We start from the raw sequence: 21,008 nt of genomic DNA, 5'->3' as shown, positions 1-21,008 counted from the left end.
TGAGACAGGGAAAGGCCCAGTCTTCATTCCCAGTCCCCTCAGTGAGTTAGGTAATCTCTCCCCCCCTCCCCCAGTGTGGGATTGATTATCACCCACACACTGAGACAGGGAAAGGCCCAGTCTTCATTCCCAGTCCCCTCAGTGAGTTAGGTAATCTCTCCCCCCCCCCGCCCCAGTGTGGGATTGATTATCACCCACACACTGAGACAGGGAAAGGCCCAGTCTTCATTCCCAGTCTCCTCAGTGAGTTAGGTAATCTCTCCGCCCCCCCCACCCCCAGTGTGGGATTGATTATCACCCACACACTGAGACAGTGAAAGGCCCAGTCTTCATTCCCAGCCTCCTCAGTGAGTTAGGTAATCTCTCCCCCCTCCCCCCCCCAGTGTGGGATTGATTATCACCCACACACTGAGACAGTGAAAGGCCCAGTCTTCATTCCCAGTCTCCTCAGTGAGTTAGGTAATCTCTCCCCCCCTCCCCCCCCCCCCAGTGTGGGATTGATTATCACCCACACACTGAGACAGGGAAAGGCCCAGTCTTCATTCCCAGTCTCCTCAGTGAGTTAGGTAATCTCCCCCCCCCCCCCCAGTGTGGGATTGATTATCACCCACACACTGAGACAGGGAAAGGCCCAGTCTTCATTCCCAGTCCCCTCAGTGAGTTAGGTAATCTCTCCCCCCCGCCAGTGTGGGATTGATTATCACCCACACACTGAGACAGGGAAAGGCCCAGTCTTCATTCCCAGTCCCCTCAGTGAGTTAGGTAATCTCTCCCCCCCCCCAGTGTGGGATTGATTATCACCCACACACTGAGACAGGGAAAGGCCCAGTCTTCATTCCCAGTCCCCTCAGTGAGTTAGGTAATCTCTCCCCCCCCCCACCCCCAGTGTGGGATTGATTATCACCCACACACTGAGACAGGGAAAGGCCCAGGCTTCATTCCCAGTCCCCTCAATGAGTGAGGTAATCTCTCCCCCCCCCCCAGTGTGGGATTGATTATCACCCACACACTGAGACAGGGAAAGGCCCAGTCTTCATTCCCAGTCTCCTCAGTGAGTTAGGTAATCTCTCCCCCCCCTCCCCCCCCAGTGTGGGATTGATTATCACCCACACACTGAGACAGGGAAAGGCCCAGTCTTCATTCCCAGTCCCCTCAGTGAGTTAGGTAATCTCTCCCCCCCCCAGTGTGGGATTGATTATCACCCAGACACTGAGACAGTGAAAGGCCCAGTCTTCATCCCCAGTCCCCTCAGTGAGTTAGGTAATCTCTCCCTCCCCCCCCCCAGTGTGGGATTGATTATCACCCACACACTGAGACAGTGAAAGGCCCAGTCTTCATTCCCAGTCCCCTCAGTGAGTTAGGTAATCTCTCCCTCCCCCCCCCCCAGTGTGGGATTGATTATCACCCACACACTGAGACAGGGAAAGGCCCAGTCTTCATTCCCAGTCCCCTCAGTGAGTTAGGTAATCTCTGCCCCCCCCCGCTCCCCCCAGTGTGGGATTGATTATCACCCACACACTGAGACAGTGAAAGGCCCAGTCTTCATTCCCAGTCTCCTCAGTGAGTTAGGTAATCTCTCCGCCCCCCCTCCCCCCAGTGTGGGATTGATTATCACCCACACACTGAGACAGGGAAAGGCCCAGTCTTCATTCCCAGTCTCCTCAGTGAGTTAGGTAATCTCTCCCCCCCCCCCCCCAGTGTGGGATTGATTATCACCCACACACTGAGACAGTGAAAGGCCCAGTCTTCATTCCCAGTCCCCTCAGTGAGTTAGGTAATCTCTCCCCCCCCCCCCAGTGTGGGATTGATTATCACCCACACACTGAGACAGTGAAAGGCCCAGTCTTCATTCCCAGTCTCCTCAGTGAGTTAGGTAATCTCTCCCCCCCCCCCCCCCCAGTGTGGGATTGATTATCACCCACACACTGAGACAGGGAAAGGCCCAGTCTTCATTCCCAGTCCCCTCAGTGAGTTAGGTAATCTCTCCCCCCCCCCCCCCCCCCCCCCCCAGTGTGGGATTGATTATCACCCAGACACTGAGACAGGGAAAGGCCCAGTCTTCATTCCCAGTCCCCTCAGTGAGTTAGGTAATCTCTCCCCCCCACCCCCCCCAGTGTGGGATTGATTATCACCCACACACTGAGACAGTGAAAGGCCCAGTCTTCATTCCCAGTCCCCTCAGTGAGTTAGGTAATCTCTCCCCCCCCCCCCAGTGTGGGATTGATTATCACCCACACACTGAGACAGTGAAAGGCCCAGTCTTCATTCCCAGTCCCCTCAGTGAGTTAGGTAATCTCTCCCCCCCCCCCCCCCCCCAGTGTGGGATTGATTATCACCCACACACTGAGACAGGGAAAGGCCCAGTCTTCATTCCCAGTCTCCTCAGTGAGTTAGGTAATCTCTCCCCCCTCCTCCCCCAGTGTGGGATTGATTATCACCCACACACTGAGACAGGGAAAGGCCCAGTCTTCATTCCCAGTCTCCTCAGTGAGTTAGGTAATCTCTCCACCCCCCCCCCCCCCCCAGTGTGGGATTGATTATCACCCACACACTGAGACAGGGAAAGGCCCAGTCTTCATTCCCAGTCTCCTCAGTGAGTTAGGTAATCTCTCCCCCCCCCCCTCCCCACCCCCCAGTGTGGGATTGATTATCACCCACACACTGAGACAGGGAAAGGCCCAGTCTTCATTCCCAGTCTCCTCAGTGAGTTAGGTAATCTCTCCCCCCCACCCCCCAGTGTGGGATTGATTATCACCCACACACTGAGACAGGGAAAGGCCCAGTCTTCATTCCCAGTCTCCTCAGTGAGTTAGGTAATCTCTCCCCCCCCCCCCCCCCCCAGTGTGGGATTGATTATCACCCACACACTGAGACAGTGAAAGGCCCAGTCTTCATTCCCAGTCCCCTCAGTGAGTTAGGTAATCTCTCCCCCCCCCCCCCCCCCCAGTGTGGGATTGATTGTCACCCACACACTGAGACAGGGAAAGGCCCAGTCTTCATTCCCAGTCCCCTCAGTGAGTTAGGTAATCTCTCCCCCCCCCACCCCAGTGTGGGATTGATTATCACCCACACACTGAGACAGGGAAATGCCCAGTCTTCATTCCCAGTCCCCTCAGTGAGTTAGGTAATCTCTCCCCCCCCCCCCCCCCCCCCAGTGTGGGATTGATTATCACCCACACACTGAGACAGTGAAAGGCCCAGTCTTCATTCCCAGTCCCCTCAGTGAGTTAGGTAATCTCTCCCCCCTCCCCCCCCCAGTGTGGGATTGATTATCACCCACACACTGAGACAGTGAAATGCCCAGTCTTCATTCCCAGTCTCCTCAGTGAGTTAGGTAATCTCTCCCCCCTCCCCCCCCCCCCAGTGTGGGATTGATTATCACCCACACACTGAGACAGGGAAAGGCCCAGTCTTCATTCCCAGTCCCCTCAGTGAGTTAGGTAATCTCCCCCCCCCCCCCCCCCAGTGTGGGATTGATTATCACCCACACACTGAGACAGGGAAAGGCCCAGTCTTCATTCCCAGTCCCCTCAGTGAGTTAGGTAATCTCTCCCCCCCCCCCCCCCCCCCCAGTGTGGGATTGATTATCACCCACACACTGAGACAGTGAAAGGCCCAGTCTTCATTCCCAGTCTCCTCAGTGAGTTAGGTAATCTCTCCCCCCTCCCCCCCCAGTGTGGGATTGATTATCACCCACACACTGAGACAGGGAAAGGCCCAGTCTTCATTCCCAGTCCCCTCAGTGAGTTAGGTAATCTCTCCCCCCTCCCCCCCCCAGTGTGGGATTGATTATCACCCAGACACTGAGACAGTGAAAGGCCCAGTCTTCATTCCCAGTCCCCTCAGTGAGTTAGGTAATCTCTCCCCCCCCCCCCCCCCACCCCAGTGTGGGATTGATTATCACCCACACACTGAGACAGGGAAAGGCCCAGTCTTCATTCCCAGTCCCCTCAGTGAGTTAGGTAATCTCTCCCCCCTCCCCCCCCAGTGTGGGATTGATTATCACCCACACACTGAGACAGTGAAAGGCCCAGTCTTCATTCCCAGTCCCCTCAGTGAGTTAGGTAATCTCTCCCCCCCTCCCTCCCCCCCAGTGTGGGATTGATTATCACCCACACACTGAGACAGGGAAAGGCCCAGTCTTCATTCCCAGTCCCCTCAGTGAGTTAGGTAATCTCTCCCCCCCCCCCAGTGTGGGATTGATTATCACCCACACACTGAGACAGTGAAAGGCCCAGTCTTCATTCCCAGTCTCCTCAGTGAGTTAGGTAATCTCTCCCCCCTCCCCCCCCCCCCCCCCAGTGTGGGATTGATTATCACCCACACACTGAGACAGGGAAAGGCCCAGTCTTCATTCCCAGTCCCCTCAGTGAGTTAGGTAATCTCTCCCCCCCCCCCCACCCCCCAGTGTGGGATTGATTATCACCCACACACTGAGACAGTGAAAGGCCCAGTCTTCATTCCCATTTCCCTCAGTGAGTTAGGTAATCTCTCCCCCCCCCCCCCCAGTGTGGGATTGATTATCACCCACACACTGAGACAGTGAAAGGCCCAGTCTTCATTCCCAGTCTCCTCAGTGAGTTAGGTAATCTCTCCCCCCACCCCAGTGTGGGATTGATTATCACCCACACACTGAGACAGTGAAAGGCCCAGTCTTCATTCCCAGTCCCCTCAGTGAGTTAGGTAATCTCTCCCCCCTCCCCCCCCCCCAGTGTGGGATTGATTATCACCCACACACTGAGACAGTGAAAGGCCCAGTCTTCATTCCCAGCCTCCTCAGTGAGTTAGGTAATCTCTCCCCCCCCCCCAGTGTGGGATTGATTATCACCCACACACTGAGACAGGGAAAGGCCCAGGCTTCATTCCCAGCCTCCTCAGTGAGTTAGGTAATCTCTCCCCCCCCCCCAGTGTGGGATTGATTATCACCCACACACTGAGACAGTGAAAGGCCCAGTCTTCATTCCCAGTCCCCTCAGTGAGTTAGGTAATCTCTCCCTCCCCCCCACCCCCCAGTGTGGGATTGATTATCACCCACACACTGAGACAGGGAAAGGCCCAGTCTTCATTCCCAGTCTCCTCAGTGAGTTAGGTAATCTCTCCCCCCCCCCCCCCCCCCAGTGTGGGATTGATTATCACCCACACACTGAGACAGTGAAAGGCCCAGTCTTCATTCCCAGTCCCCTCAGTGAGTTAGGTAATCTCTCCCCCCCCCCCCAGTGTGGGATTGATTATCACCCACACACTGAGACAGTGAAAGGCCCAGTCTTCATTCCCAGTCTCCTCAGTGAGTTAGGTAATCTCTCCCCCCCCCCCCCAGTGTGGGATTGATTATCACCCACACACTGAGACAGTGAAAGGCCCGAGCTTCAGTCACTGCCTGTTGGCTGATCATACAACAGGGTGATAACATCGAGCTGGCAATGATTAGGTGTTTTGTGTCTTGCTTTCCAGATGTTTTTGGACATGGCCGAAAAGGTTGGAGAGGTTCTTGACTTGGATCCTGTTCAGGTAACAGAGAGCACGCGATCTGATTATCATTGTGTTGTCTTGGGTACATGGAATATCATCACAAGTTTGTGACCTCCTCTTCATGAGCACTCCCTGCTGACACCAGCATTCTGAGTATTACTGAGGAGTCTTGCTGGGTCAGTAATGTTGAAGTCATGTGAAACAACAAGACAAATTATCAGATCGGACGAAACACATTGCAGTATTAGTAACAAGGGCTAGAGATTTAATTTTATTTTAAACAGCATAAATCCTACTCATATCCTGAAACTCTCATACTCTCTCAATCTCCGAAACACGCATTGAAGCACAGAAATACACAAACATTCACTTATGTTCACACACATTGAAGTGCACACCTGAAGCCTCCCACCTCTGTGACTAGATGCACAGTTAATTTCTCCAACATGGTAACAGCCCAGCTTTAACCAGGATTGCTGTCTTTCACTAGCATCTGGACATCCTGGTACGAGATTGGGAATGTTCTGAAAATTACGGCAAGGATTCTGGGAAGGAATATCTGCTGGAGACAGAAAAGGTAAAGACCAACACTGGGCTTTTAGGGGATGAATAGAATTGAAGTGCAGCTCGATGAACATCACTATCTCAAGTCAGCAATTCACAGCTCTGAGGGAGGCAGAAACAGTGTGAGGGATACAAAGTTTGAGGGAAGATTTGTAGCTCGGGCGCTCGTTGTCATGATTCTGTTCGGCGAGCTGGGAATTTGTGTTGCAGACATTTCGTCCCCTGTCTCGGTGACACCCTCAGTGCTCGGGAGCCTCCTGTGAAGTGTTTCTGTGATCTTTCCTCTGGCATTTATAGTGGTTTGTATCAACAACCATGTGAGGGAGCTGGATTAACATCAGTAGGGATACAGTCAGTAACACAGGGCCCTGGGGGGGAGAGGGGTTACAGAGTGACAGTGTGAGGGAGGGGGATTAACATCAGTAGGGATACAGTCAGTAACACAGGGTACTGGGGGAGGGAGAGGGGTTACTGAGGGACAGTGTGAGGGAGCTGGATTAACATCAGTAGGGATACAGTCAGTAACACAGGGCCCTGGGGGGGAGAGGGGTTACTGAGTGACAGTGTGAGGGAGCTGGATTAACATCAGTAGGGATACAGTCAGTAACACAGGGCCCTGGGGGGGAGAGGGGTTACTGAGTGACAGTGTGAGGGAGGGGGATTAACATCAGTAGGGATACAGTCAGTAACACAGGGCCCTGGGGGAGGAGAGGGGTTACAGAGTGACAGTGTGAGGGAGCTGGATTAACATCAGTAGGGATACAGTCAGTAACACAGGGCACTGGGGGGGGAGAGGGGTTACTGAAGGACAGTGTGAGGGAGCTGGATTAACATCAGTAGGGATACAGTCAGTAACACAGGGCACTGGGGGAGGGAGAGGGGTTACAGAGTGACAGTGTGAGGGAGGGGGATTAACATCAGTAGGGATACAGTCAGTAACACAGGACACTGGGGGGGGGAGAGGGGTTACTGAGGGACAGTGTGAGGGAGGGGGATTAACATCAGTAGGGATACAGTCAGTAACACAGTGCCCTGGGGGGGAGAGGGGTTACTGAGTGACAGTGTGAGGGAGGGGGATTAACATCAGTAGGGATACAGTCAGTAACACAGGGCACTGGGGGGGGAGAGGGGTTACAGAGTGACAGTGTGAGGGAGCTGGATTAACATCAGTAGGGATACAGTCAGTAACACAGGGCCCTGGGGGGGAGAGGGGTTACTGAGTGAGAGTGTGAGGGAGCTGGATTAACATCAGTAGGGATACAGTCAGTAACACAGGGCTCTGGGGGGGAGAGGGGTTACTGAGTGAGAGTGTGAGGGAGCTGGATTAACATCAGTAGGGATACAGTCAGTAACACAGGACACTGGGGGGGGGGAGAGGGGTTACTGAGTGAGAGTGTGAGGGAGCTGGATTAACATCAGTAGGGATACAGTCAGTAACACAGGGCCCTGGGAGGGGAGAGGGGTTACTGAGTGAGAGTGTGAGGGAGGGGTATTAACATCAGTAGGGATACAGTCAGTAACACAGGGCACTGGGAGGGAGAGGGGTTACTGAGTGACAGTGTGAGGGAGCTGGATTAACATCAGTAGGGATACAGTCAGTAACACAGGGCTCTGGGGGGGAGAGGGGTGACTGAGTGAGAGTGTGAGGGAGCTGGATTAACATCAGTAGGGATACAGTCAGTAACACAGGGCCCTGGGGGGAGGAGAGGGGTTACTGAGTGACAGTGTGAGGGAGCTGGATTAACATCAGTAGGGATACAGTCAGTAACACAGGGCACTGGGAGGGGGCAGGGGGGAGGGGTTACTGAGTGACAGTGTGAGGGAGGGGGATTAACATCAGTAGGGATACAGTCAGTAACACAGGGCACTGGGGGGGAGCGGGGTTACTGAGTGACAGTGTGAGGGAGCTGGATTAACATCAGTAGGGATACAGTCAGTAACACAGGGCACTGGGGGGGAGAGGGGTTACTGAGTGTGAGGGAGCTGGATTAATATCAGTAGGGATACAGTCAGTAACACAGGGCACTGGGGGGGAGGAGAGGGGTTACTGAATGAGAGTGTGAGGGAGCTGGATTAACATCAGTAGGGATACAGTCAGTAACACAGGGCCCTGGGGGGAGAGGGGTTACTGAGTGACAGTGTGAGGGAGGGGGATTAACATCAGTAGGGATACAGTCAGTAACACAGGGCACTGGGGGGGGGAGAGAGGGGTTACTGAGTGACAGTGTGAGGGAGCTGGATTAACATCAGTAGGGATACAGTCAGTAACACAGGGCCCGGGGGGGGGGGTCGGGGAGAGGGGTTACTGAGTGACAGTGTGAGGGAGGGGGATTAACATCAGTAGGGATACAGTCAGTAACACAGGGCACTGGGAGGGAGAGGGGTTACTGAGTGACAGTGTGAGGGAGCTGGATTAACATCAGTAGGGATACAGTCAGTAACACAGGGCGCTGGGGGGGAGCGGGGTTACTGAGTGATAGTGTGTGTAAGCCTGAGATTTTCAAACTTGTGTGTGCAGAAAATTCAAAATTTGGACTCCAAATACTGTCGTTGCTTGCTGAAGCAGCTCTCAAAGTGTGAATGTTTTCTGCTGCCTAATCCTGGAGAAAGCATCAGAAAAAGTACCACCGGATGCTGGAAAGGTATCTTTTTGGCGATTCGTGTTACACATGGCCCTGAATTCTATTTTCATTGCGAGAATATAACAATCTGTGCGTCCCACATGGAGGGAAAGGACAGTGTATCTAACAATCCCTGTCCCAGAGAGAGAGGGGGGAAAGGACAGTGTATCTAACACACCCCGGTCCCAGTGAGAGAGAGGGGAAAGGACAGTGTATCTAACAATCCCTGTCCCACAGAGAGAGAGGGGGGGAAAGGACAGTGTATCTAACACACCCCGGTCCCAGAGAGAGAGAGGGGAAAGGACAGTGTATCTAACACACCCCGGTCCCAGAGAGAAGGGGGGGGAAAGGACAGTGTATCTAACACACCCAGGTCCCAGAGAGAGAGGGGGCAAAGGACAGTGTACCTAACACACCCCGGTCCCAGAGAGAGAGAGAGAGGGGGGAAAGGACAGTGTATCTAACAGTCCCTGTCCCAGAGAGAGAGAGGGGAAAGGACAGTGTATCTAACACACCCCGGTCCCAGAGAGACAGAGAGAGAGGGGGGCAAAAGGATAGTGTATCTAACACACCCCGGTCCCAGAGAGAGAGAGGGGGAGAGGACAGTGTTTCTAACACACCCCGGTCCCAGAGAGAGAGAGGGGGGGGGGGAAAGGACAGTGTATCTAACACACCCCGGTCCCAGAGAGAGAGAGGGGAAAGGACAGTGTATCTAACACACCCCGGTCCCAGAGAGAGAGAGGGGAAAGGACAGTGTATCTAACACACCCCGGTCCCAGAGAGAGAGAGGGGAAAGGACAGTGTATCTAACACAACCCGGTCCCAGGGAGAGAGAGGGGGGGGGGGAAAGGACAGTGTATCTAACACACCGCGGTCCCAGAGAGAGGGGGGAAAGGGCAGTGTATCTAACACACCCCGGTCCCAGAGAGAGAGAGGGGAAAGGACAGTGTATCTGACACACCCTAGTCCCAGGGAGAGAGAGGGGGGAAAGGACAGTGTATCTAAAACGCCCCGGTCCGAGAGAGAGAGGGGGGAAAGGACAGTGTATCAAACACACCCCGGTCCCAGAGAGAGAGAGGGGAAAGGACAGTGTATCTAACACACCCCAGTCCCAGAGAGAGAAAGAGGGTTGAAAGGACAATGTATCTAACACACCCCGGTCCCAGAGAGAGAGAGGGAAGGACAGTGTATCTAACACACCCCGGTCCCAGAGAGAGAGAGGGGGGGAAAGGACATTGTATCTAACACACCCCGGTCCCAGAGAGAGAGAGGGGGGAAAGGACAGTGTATCTAACACACCCCGGTCCCAGAGAGAGAGAGGGGGGAAAGGACAGTGTATCTAACACACCCCGGTCCCAGAGAGAGAGGGGGGGAAAGGACAGTGTATCTAACACACCCCGGTCCCAGAGAGAGAGAGGGGGGAAAGGACAGTGTATCTAACACACCCCGGTCCCAGAGAGAGAGAGGGGGGAAAGGACAGTGTATCTAACACACCCCGGTCCCAGAGAGAGAGGGGGGGAAAGGACAGTGTATCTAACACACCCCGGTCCCAGAGAGAGAGAGGGGGGGAAAGGTCAGCGTATCTAACACACCCCGATCCCAGAGAGAGAGGGGGGAAAGGACATTGTATCTAACACACTCCGGTCCCAGAGAGAGAGAGGGGGGAAAGGACAGTATATCTAACACACCCCGGTCCCAGAGAGAGAGAGAGAGCGGCGAAAGGTCAGTGTATCTAACACACCCCGGTCCCAGAGAGAGAGGGGGGAAAGGACAGTGTATCTAACACACCCCGGTCCCAGAGAGAGAGAGAGGGGGGAAAGGACAGTGTATCTAACACACCCCGGTCCCAGAGAGAGAGGGGGGAAAGGACAGTGTATCTAACACACCCCGGTCGCAGAGAGAGAGGGGGTAAAGGACAGTGTATCTAACACACCCCTGTCCCAGAGAGAGAGCGTAAAGGACAGTGTATCTAACACACCCCGGTCCCAGAGAGAGAGGGGAAAGGACAGTGTATCTAACACACCCCGGTCCCAGAGAGAGGGGGGAAAGGACAGTGTATCTAACACACCCCGGTCTCAGAGAGAGGGGGGAAAGGACAGTGTATCTAACACACCCCGGTCCCAGAGAGCGAGAGGGGGGAAAGGACAGTGTATCTAACACACCCCGGTCCCAGAGAGAGAGGGGGGAAAGGACAGTGTATCTAACACACCCCGGTCCCAGAGAGAGAGGGAGTAAAGGACAGTGTATCTAACACACCCCTGTCCCAGAGAGAGATCGTAAAGGACAGTTTATCTAACACACCCCGGTCCCAGAGAGAGAGAGAGGGGGGAAAGGACAGTGTATCTAACACACCCCGGTCCCAGAGAGAGAGGGGGGGGAAAGGACAGAGTATCTAACACACCCCGGTCCCAGAGAGAGGGGGGAAAGGACAGTGTATCTAACACACCCCGGTCCCAGAGAGAGAGAGAGGGGGCAAAGGACAGTGTATCTAACACACCCCGGTCCCAGAGAGAGAGGGGGGAAAGGACAATGTATCTAACACACCCCGGTCCCAGAGAGAGAGGGGGGAAAGGACAGTGTATCTAACACACCCTAGACCCAGAGAGAGAGAGGGGGGAAAGGACAGTGTATCTAACACACCCCGGTCCTAGAGAGAGAGGGGGGAAAGGACAGTGTATCTAACACACCCCGGTCCCAGAGAGAGACGGGGGAAAGGACAGTGTATCTAACACACCCCGGTCCCAGAGAGAGAGAGGGGGGAAAGGACAGTGTATCTAACACACCCCGGTCCCAGAGAGAGAGGGGGGAAAGGACAGTGTATCTAACACACCCTAGACCCAGAGAGAGAGAGGGGGAAAAGGACAGTGTATCTAACACACCCCGGTCCTAGAGAGAGACGGGGGAAAGGACAGTGTATCTAACACACCCCGGTCCCAGAGAGAGAGGGGGGAAAGGACAGTGTATCTAACACACCCCGGTCCCAGAGACAGAGAGGGGGAATGGACAGTGCATCTAACACACCCCGGTCCCAGAGAGAGAGAGGGGGGAAAGGACAGTGTATCTAACACACCCCGGTCCCAGAGAGAGAGAGGGGGGAAAGGACAGTGTATCTAACACACCCCGGTCCCAGAGAGAGAGGGGAGGAAAGGACAGTGTATCTAACACACCCCGGTCCCAGAGAGAGAGAGAGGGGAAAGGACAGTGTATCTAACACACCCCGGTCCCAGGGAGAGAGAGGGGGTAAAGGACAGTGTATCTAACACACCCCTTTCCCAGAGAGAGAGGGGAAAGGACAGTGTATCTAACACACCCCGGTCCCAGAGAGAGGGGGGAAAGGACAGTGTATCTAACACACCCCGGTCCCAGAGAGAGAGAGGGGGGAAAGGACAGTGTATCTAACACACCCCGGTCCCAGAGAGAGAGAGGGGGTAAAGGACAGTGTATCTAACACACCGCAGTCCCAGAGAGAGAGAGAGAGGGGGGAAAGGACAGTGTATCTAACACACCCCGGTCCCAGAGAGAGGGGGAAAAGGACAGTGTATCTAACACACCCCGGTCCCAGAGAGAGAGAGGGGAAAGGACAGTGTATCTAACACACCCCGGTCCCAGAGAGAGGGGGGGGAAAGGACAGTGTATCTAACACACCCCGGTCCCAGAGAGAGAGAGAGAGGGGGGAAAGGACTGTGTATCTAACACACCCGAGTCCCAGAGAGAGAGAGGGGGGAAAGGACAGTGTATCTAACACACCCCGGTCCCAGAGAGAGGGGGAAAGGACAGTGTATCTAACACACCCCAGTCCCAGAGAGAGAGAGAGAGGGGGGAAAGGACAGTGTATCTAACACACCCCGGTCCCAGAGAGAGATGGGGAATGGACAATGTATCTAACACACCCCGGTCCCAGAGAGAGGGGGGAAAGGACAGTGTATCTAACACACCCCGGTCCCAGAGAGAGGGGGAAAAGGACAGTGTATCTAACACACCCCAGTCCCAGAGAGAGAGAGAGAAGGGGGAAAGGACAGTGTATCTAACACACCCCGGTCCCAGAGAGAGAGAGGGGAAAGGACAGTGTATCTGACACACCCTCGTCCCAGGGAGACAGAGGGGGGAAAGGACAGTGTATCTAACACACCCCGGTCCCAGAGAGAGGGAGGGAAGGACAGTGTATCTAACACACCCCGGTCCCAGAGAGAGAGAGGGGGGAAAGGACAGTGTATCTAACACACCCCGGTCGCAGAGAGAGAGGGGGGAAAGGACAGTGTATCTAACACACCCCGGTCCCAGAGAGAGAGGGGGGGAAAGGACAGTGTATCTAACACACCCCGGTACCAGAGAGAGAGAGGGGGGAAAGGACAGTGTATCTAACACACCCCGGTCCCAGAGAGAGAGGGGGGGAAAGGACAGTGTATCTAACACACCCCGGTCCCAGAGAGAGAGAGGGGGGAAAGGACAGTGTATCTACCACACCCCGGTCCCAGAGAGAGAGAGGGGGTAAAGGACAGTGTATCTAACACACCCCAGTCCCAGAGAGAGAGAGAGAGAGAGGGGAAAGGACAGTGTATCTAACACACCCCGGTCCCAGAGAGAGGGGGAAAGGACAGTGTATCTAACACACCCCAGTCCCAGAGAGAGGAGGGGAAAGGACAGTGTATCTAACACACCCCGGTCCCAGAGAGAGGAGGGGAAAGGACAGTGTATCTAACACACCCCGGTCCCAGAGAGAGGGGGAAAAGGACAGTGTATCTAACACACCCCAGTCCCAGAGAGAGAGAGAGAAGGGGGAAAGGACAGTGTATCTAACACACCCCTGTCCCAGAGAGAGAGGGGGGAAAGGACAGTGTATCTAACACACCCCAGTTCCAGAGAGAGAGAGAGAGAAGGGGGAAAGGACAGTGTATCTAACACACCCCAGTCCCAGAGAGAGGGGGGGAAAGGACAGTGTATCTAACACACCCCGGTCCTAGAGAGAGAGAGACGGGGGAAAGGTCAGTGTATCTAACACACCCTGGTCCCTGAGAGAAGGGGGGAAAGGACAGTGTATCTAACACACCCCGGTCCCAGAGAGAGAGAGGGGGGAAAGGACAGTGTATCTAACACACCCCGGTCCCAGAGAGAGAGAGGGGGGAAAGGACAGTGTATCTAACACACCCCGGTCCCTGAGAGAAGGGGGGAAAGGACACTGTATCTCATACATTCTTGATTTTTCTCAACAGACATGAGAGAGGATTTCAGGAATTCCCTCGATGATTACTTGTCTTCTGTCCTGCGATCTTTACCCACTGGTGCACGAACAGATAACAGAGGGTCAGTGGTGTCTGGCTTACAGGTTTTTGAAAGAATGCAGGTATCCAACCATTGTCTGCTTCAATCATATAAAGCTGTTCAGGTTTCCAATCTTATACACTGTGTTTCATCATCTTCCCTCTGTAATTTCCACAATAGTTATTCACCAAAACGATTGAGACATACTCACAGGACATCACAACACCACTTCAGGTGAGGCAGAGTCATTATTGTCCAGGCCACAAACGAAACAGTCTGAAAGACATCAGTCAGTGTACAGATATCTCCCTGAGAGAGAGAGAGAGGGGACTGAGAGACACCAGTCAGTGTACAGATATCTCCCTGAGAGAGAGAGAGAGGGGACTGAGAGACACCAGTCAGTGTACAGATATCTCCCTGAGAGAGAGAGAGGGGACTGAGAGACACCAGTCAGTGTCCAGATATCTCCCTGAGAGAGAGACAGGACTGAGAGACACCAGTCAGTGTACAGATATCTCCCGAACAAAGACAGAGAGGGGAGTGAGAGACACCAGTCAGTGTACAGATATCTCCCTGAGAGAGAGAGGGGGGACTGAGAGACACCAGTCAGTGTACAGATATCTCCTGAACAAAGACAGAGAGGGGAGTGAGAGACACCAGTCAGTGTACAGATATCTCCCTGAGAGACAGAGGAGACTGAGAGACTGCAGTCAGTGTACAGATATCTCCCTGAGAGAGAGGGGACTGAGAGACCCCAGTCAGTGTACAGATATCTCCCTGAGAGAGAGAGGGGACTGAGAGACACCAGTCAGTGTACAGATATCTCCCTGAGAGAGAGGGGACTGAGAGACACCAGTCAGTGTACAGATATCTCCCTAAGAGAGAGAGGGGCCTGAGAGACACCAGTCAGTGTACAGATATCTCCCTGAGAGAGTGGGGGGACTGAGAGACACCAGTCAGTGTACAGATATATCCCTGAGAGAGAGAGAGGGGACTGAGAGACACCAGTCAGTGTACAGATATCTCCCTGAGAGAGGGGTGGCCTGAGAGACACCAGTCAGTGTACAGATATCTCCCTGAGAGAGAGAGTGGGACTTCAACAATTAAGTATTTTTCAATTATTTTTCCACAGATGGTGAATGCAATTCAGGCAATGAAGCTACGAGAGAAGATACGAAAGGATTTCCAAAGTTTCCTCCATTTCTCAGTATTGTATCTAATTGTGCATCTCGTTGGAATGTTTTGTGTGAACAATGTAGAGAAAGATTTAATTTTACACTAAAGGATTAAGGATGTGTTTTGTCTGTACCTGATTATGTGCTGTCCGTGTCCATGGGAGTGTTTGAGGGGACAGTGTAGAGGAAGCTTTACTCTGTATCTAACCCTGTGCTGTCCCTGTCCCTGGGAGTGTTTGATGGGGGACAGTGTTGAGGGATCTTTACTCTGTATCTAACCCCGTGCTGTCCCTGTCCCTGGGAATGTTTGATGGGGATAGTGTAGAGTAAGCTTTACTCTGTGTCTAACCCCGTGCTGTCCCTGTCCCTGGGAGTGTTTGATGGGGACAGTGTAGAGGGAGCTTTACTCTGTATCTAACCCCGTGCTGTCCATGTCCCTGGGAGTGTTTGATGGGGACAGTGTAGAGGGAGCTTTACTCTGTATCTAACCCTGTGCTGTCCCTGTCCCTGGGAGTGTTTGATGGGGACAGTGTAGAGGAAGCTTTACTCTGTGTCTAACCCTGTGCTGTTCCTGTCCCTGTCCCTGTCCCTGTCCCTGTCCCTGTCCCTGTCCCTGTGATGGGGGGACAGTGTAGAGGACGCTTTACTCTGTATCTAACCCTGTCCCTGTCCCTGTCCCTGTCCCTGTGATGGGGGGAGACAGTGTAGAGGGCGCTTTACTCTGTATCTAACCCTGTCCCTGTCCCTGTGATGGGGGGGGACAGTGTAGAGGACGCTTTACTCTGTATCTAACCCTGTCCCTGTCCCTGTTCCTGTCCCTGTGATGGGGGGGACAGTGTAGAGGGAGCTGTACTTTGTATCTAACCCTGTACTGCCTGTGTCAGTGTGTGGTTTACTCTCCATTAACTGCGTGTGGTCTGATTTCAGGAGGTAAATGTTGATGATGATGATGATATCTCTGAGATCCTGAAAACCTCTCCGATGTCAATGAGGAACCGTCTGGAGACGAAGGCCAATGAGCTGAAGGGTGAATTTAATCAGCAACTGGAATTGGGTGAAGAACAGAGAGAGCGTGAAGTCACGGAGTTGGATTATCTCCTGAAGGAAATGATTGATAAGTTCTGCACAGCCTACACGAGAGAGTTCCATCGGGCAATTTGTATCCTGAGGGACAGATTGCTGCAGGAGTTTAAAGGTTTCATCGAACAGCAGGTAACTGTTAGAAAATGATCAGAACTTTGTGACAGGACAGGAATAGCACCAGTTACAAAGCAGCTTTATCCAGGACTAATGCTGTGCTATCCCTGTCCTGGGAGTGTTTGATGGGGGGACAGTGTAGAGTGATCTTTACTCTGTATCTAACCCCGTGCTGTCCCTGTCCTGGGAGTGTTTGATGGGGGGACAGTGTAGAGTGAGCTTTACTCTGTATCTAACCCCGTGCTGTCCCTGTCCTGGGAGTGTTTGATGGGGGGACAGTGTAGAGGGAGCTTTACTCTGTATCTAACCCCGTGCTGTCCCTGTCCCTGGGAGTGTTTGATGGGGGAGACAGTGTAGAGGGAGCTTTACTCTGTATCTAACCCCGTGCTGTCCCTGTCCCTGGGAGTGTTTGATGAGGGACAGTGTAGAGGCAGCTTTACTCTGTATCTAACCCCATGCTGTCCCTGTCCCTGGGAGTGTTTGATGGGTGAACAGTGTAGAGGGAGCTTTACTCTGTATCTAACCCCCTGCTGTCCCCGACCCTTGGATGGTTTGATTGGGGGACAGTGTAGAGAGAGCTTTACTCTGTATCTAACCCCATGCTGACCCTGTCTGTGTCAGTGTTTGATGGGGTACAGTGTAGAGGAAGCTTTACTCTGTATCTAACCCCGTGCTGTCCCTGTCCTGGGAGTGTTTGATGGGGGGACAGTGTAGAGAGAGCTTTACTCTGTATCTAACCCCATGCTGACCCTGTCTGTGTCAGTGTTTGATGGGGTACAGTGTAGAGGAAGCTTTACTCTGTATCTAACACCGTGCAGTCCCTGTCCTGGGAGTGTTTGATGGCGGGGGGGGGGACAGTGTAGAGGAGGCTTTACACTGTATCTAACCCTGTGCTGTCCCTGTCTCTGGGTGTGTTTGGTCATGGGGACAGCGTAGAGAGAGTTTTGCTCTGTATCTAACCCCGTGCTGTCCCTGTTCCTGTCCCTGTGATGGGAGGGACAGTGTAGAGGGAGCTTTACTCTGTATCTGACCCCGTGCTGTCCCTGTCGCTGGGAGTGTTTGATGGGGGGCCAGTGTAGAGGGAGCTTTACTCTGTATCTAACCCCGTGCTGTCCCTGTGATGGGGGGGACAGTGTAGAGGGAGCTTTACTCTGTATCTAACCCCGTGCTGTCCCTGTCCCTGGGAGTGTTTGATGGGGGGACAGTGTAGAGGAAGCTTTACTCTGTATCTAACCCCGTGCTGTCCCTGTCCCTGGGAGTGTTTGATGGGGGACAGTGTAGAGAGAGCTTTACTCTGTATCTAACCCCGTGCTGTCCCTGTCCCTGGGAGTGTTTGATGGGGGGGACAGTGTAGAGGGAGATTTACTCTGTATCTAACCCTGTGCTGTCCCTGTCCCTGTCCCTGTGATGGGGGGGGACAGTGTAGAGGAAGCTTTACTCTGTATCTAACCCTGTGCTGTCCCTGTCCCTGTCCCTGTCCCTGTCCCTGTGATGGGGGGGACAGTGTAGAGGAAGCTTTACTCTGTATCTAACCCTGTGCTGTTCCTGTCCCTGTCCCTGTCCCTGTCCCTGTCCCTGTCCCTGTCCCTGTGATGGGGGGGGAGACAGTGTAGAGGGCGCTTTACTCTGTATCTAACCCTGTCCCTGTCCCTGTCCCTGTCCCTGTGATGGGGGGGACAGTGTAGAGGGAGCTGTACTTTGTATCTAACCCTGTGCTGTCTGTGTCAGTGTGTGCTTCACTCTCCATTAACTGCGTGTGGTCTGATTTCAGGAGGTAAATGTTGATGATGATGATGATATCTCTGAGATCCTGAAAACCTCTCCGATGTCAATGAGGAACCGTCTGGAGACGAAGGCCAATGAGCTGAAGGGTGAATTTAATCAGCAACTGGAATTGGGTGAAGAACAGAAAGAGCGTGAGGTCACGGAATTGGATAATCTCCTGAAGGAAATGATTGATAAGTTCTGCACAGCCTACACGAGAGAGTTCCATCGGGCAATTTGTATCCTGAGGGACAGATTGCTGCAGGAGTTTAAAGGTTTCATCGAACAGCAGGTAACTGTTAGAAAATGATCAGAACTTTGTGACAGGACAGGAATAGCACCAGTTACAAAGCAGCTTTATCCAGGACTAATGCTGTGCTATCCCTGTCCTGGGAGTGTTTGATGGGGGGACAGTGTAGAGGGAGCTTTACTCTGTATCTAACCCTGTGCTGTCCCTGTCCCTGGGAGTGTTTGATGGGGGGGAACAGTGTAGAGAGCGCTTTACTCTGTATCTAACCTCGCACTGTTCCTATCCCTGTCCCTGTGATGGGGGAGACAGTGTAGTGGATGCTTTACTTTGTATCTAACCCGTGCTGTCCCTGTCCCTGGGAGTGTTTGATGGGGGGGGGGGGACAGTGTAGAGGGAGCTTTACTCTGTATCGAACCCGTGCTGTCCTTGTCACTGGGAGTGTTTGATGGGGGGACAGTGTAGAGCGAGCTTTACTCTGAATCTGACCCCGTGCTGTCCCTGTCCCTGGGAGTGTTTGATGGGGGGACAGTGTAGAGCGAGCTTTACTCTGAATCTGACCCCGTGCTGTCCCTGTCCCTGGGAGTGTTTGATGGGAGAGACAGTGTAGAGGGAGCTTTACTCTGTATTTAACCCCGTGCTGTTCCTGTCCCTGGGAGTGTTTGATGCGGGGGACAGTGCAAAGGGAGCTTTACTCTGTATCTAACCCTGTGCTGTCTCTGTCCCTGGGAGTGTTTGATGGGGGGGTACAGTGTAGAGGGAGCTTTACTCTGTATCTACCCCCGTGCTGTCCCTGTCCCTAGGATTGTTTGATCGGGGGGGTACAGTGTAGAGTGAGCTTTACTCTGTATCTAACCCCGTGCTGTCTCTGTCCCTGGGAGTGTTTGATGGGGGGACAGTGTAGAGGACGCTTTACTCTGTATCTAACCCTGTCCCTGTCCCTGTCCCTGTGATGGGGGGGGGACAGTGTAGAGGGAGCTTTGCTCTGTATCTAACCCTGTGCTGTCCCTGTCCCTGTCCCTGTCCCTGTCCCTGTCCCTGTCCCTGTGATGGGGGGGACAGTGTAGAGGGAGCTGTACTTTGTATCTAACCCTGTGCTGTCTGTGTCAGTGTGTGGTTTACTCTCCATTAACTGCGTGTGGTCTGATTTCAGGAGGTAAATGTTGATGATGATGATGATATCTCTGAGATCCTGAAAACCTCTCCGATGTCAATGAGGAACCGTCTGGAGACGAAGGCCAATGAGCTGAAGGGTGAATTTAATCAGCAACTGGAATTGGGTGAAGAACAGAGAGAGCGTGAGGTCACGGAGTTGGATAATCTCCTGAAGGAATTGATTGATAAGTTCCACACGAGAGAGTTCCATCGGGCAATTTGTATCCTGAGGGACAGATTGCTGCAGGAGTTTAAAGGTTTCATCGAACAGCAGGTAACTGTTAGAAAATGATCAGAACTTTGTGACAGGACAGGAATAGCACCAGTTACAAAGCAGCTTTATCCAGGACTAATACTGTGCTGTCCCTGTCCTGGGAGTGGTTGATGGGGGGACAGTGTAGAGGGAGCTTTACTCTGTATCTAGCCTCGTACTGTCCCTATCCCTGGGAGTGTTTGACGGGGGGGACAGTGTGGAGAGACCTTTACTCTGTATCTAACCCCGTGCTGTCCCTGTCCCTGGGAGTGTTTGCTCGTAGGGACAGTGTAGAGGAAGCTTTACTCTGTATCTAACCCGTGCTGTCCCTATCCCTGTCCCTGTGATAGGGGGGACAGTGTAGAGGGAGCTTTACTTTGTATCTAACCCGTGCTGTCCCTGTCCCTGGGAGTGTTTGATGGGGGGGACAGTGTAGAGGAAGCTTTACTCTATATCTAACCCGTGCTGTCCTTGTCCCTGGGAGTGTTTGATGGGGGGACAGTGTAGAGGGAGCTTTACCCTTTATCTAACCCCGTGCTGTCCCTGGGTTGTAGGAGCACGATTCGGACGGGCTGTTTAAGTGTGTGAAGACCAGGCCGAGTCAGATGAGGAAGTTGCTGGAGGTGAAGGAGAAGGAGCTGATTGAGAAGTTTGGGAATTCGGTGAGAGGGAGATTGGAGGAGAGGGAGCGAGCGATGGACAAGCTGCAATCCCGGCTGCACAGGGAGAAGGAGATCTTCTGTAGGAAGCACAGCAACAACTTCACGAAAGGCGTGATCACCCTGGGCACTGGCGCCATTGGGGCAGTGGGGGGTCTTGTAGCTGCCTCTGTCCTAGTACCAGGCACTGCTGTGGCAGTTGTTGTTGAGGGAGCTGGGGCGGCCCTGGGGTTGGGCACCAGGAGCGGTGTCTGCATGGTGTTGGCAGCGGTCGGGGCCGGGGCCGGGGTGTGGGCTGGGCTTCGTGCCAGGGTGAACACTGTGATGAAAAGGGCCTAGATGGTTGGAGACACCACACCAAGTGGATCAGCCGAGGACAGGGAGGGCAAGGAGGTGCTGCTGAAGGAGCGGGACGGAGGGAAGGCAGGGGGAAGGGGGGGGTGGGGATCGGGGGTTGTCGGGGTGGGGGCTGAGCCGGTGGTCGGGGTGGGGGGCTGAGCTGGGGGTGCGAGCTGGGGTGGGGGTCGGGGTGGGGGCTGAGCTGGAGGTCGGGGTGAGGGGGGTGGGGGCTGGAGTGGGGCTGGGGTGAGGGTTGGGGTGGGGAGTGCCCTGTCATCGTCCCAGGCAGCTGGTGATGCCACACCG

The 21,008-nt window shown here is 53.8% G+C and overlaps 1 protein-coding gene across 2 annotated transcripts in view; it reads left to right on the top strand.

The window, feature by feature from the left end:
- LOC140454001 (RING finger protein 112-like) overlaps window positions 1–20,786 on the top strand; it is a 50,827-nt gene extending 30,041 nt beyond the window's left edge. For both annotated transcript variants that reach the window (XM_072548922.1, XM_072548923.1), the window contains 10 exons: window positions 5,452–5,508; window positions 5,960–6,046; window positions 8,552–8,675; window positions 13,865–13,995; window positions 14,094–14,147; window positions 15,046–15,120; window positions 16,016–16,300; window positions 18,057–18,341; window positions 19,450–19,725; window positions 20,259–20,786. In XM_072548922.1, coding sequence (XP_072405023.1) covers window positions 5,452–5,508; window positions 5,960–6,046; window positions 8,552–8,675; window positions 13,865–13,995; window positions 14,094–14,147; window positions 15,046–15,120; window positions 16,016–16,300; window positions 18,057–18,341; window positions 19,450–19,725; window positions 20,259–20,702 — 1,818 coding nt within the window. In that variant the 3' untranslated portion in view covers window positions 20,703–20,786. The remainder of the gene's footprint in view (window positions 1–5,451; window positions 5,509–5,959; window positions 6,047–8,551; window positions 8,676–13,864; window positions 13,996–14,093; window positions 14,148–15,045; window positions 15,121–16,015; window positions 16,301–18,056; window positions 18,342–19,449; window positions 19,726–20,258) is intronic.
- Window positions 20,787–21,008: the final 222 nt, after the last annotated feature.

The sequence above is a fragment of the Chiloscyllium punctatum genome, chromosome 28 (genome assembly GCF_047496795.1).
Source record: "Chiloscyllium punctatum isolate Juve2018m chromosome 28, sChiPun1.3, whole genome shotgun sequence".
Lineage (NCBI taxonomy): Eukaryota > Metazoa > Chordata > Chondrichthyes > Orectolobiformes > Hemiscylliidae > Chiloscyllium > Chiloscyllium punctatum.
Note: the sequence above shows the minus strand (reverse complement) of the source record. Positions and strands in the feature narration are given on the sequence as shown.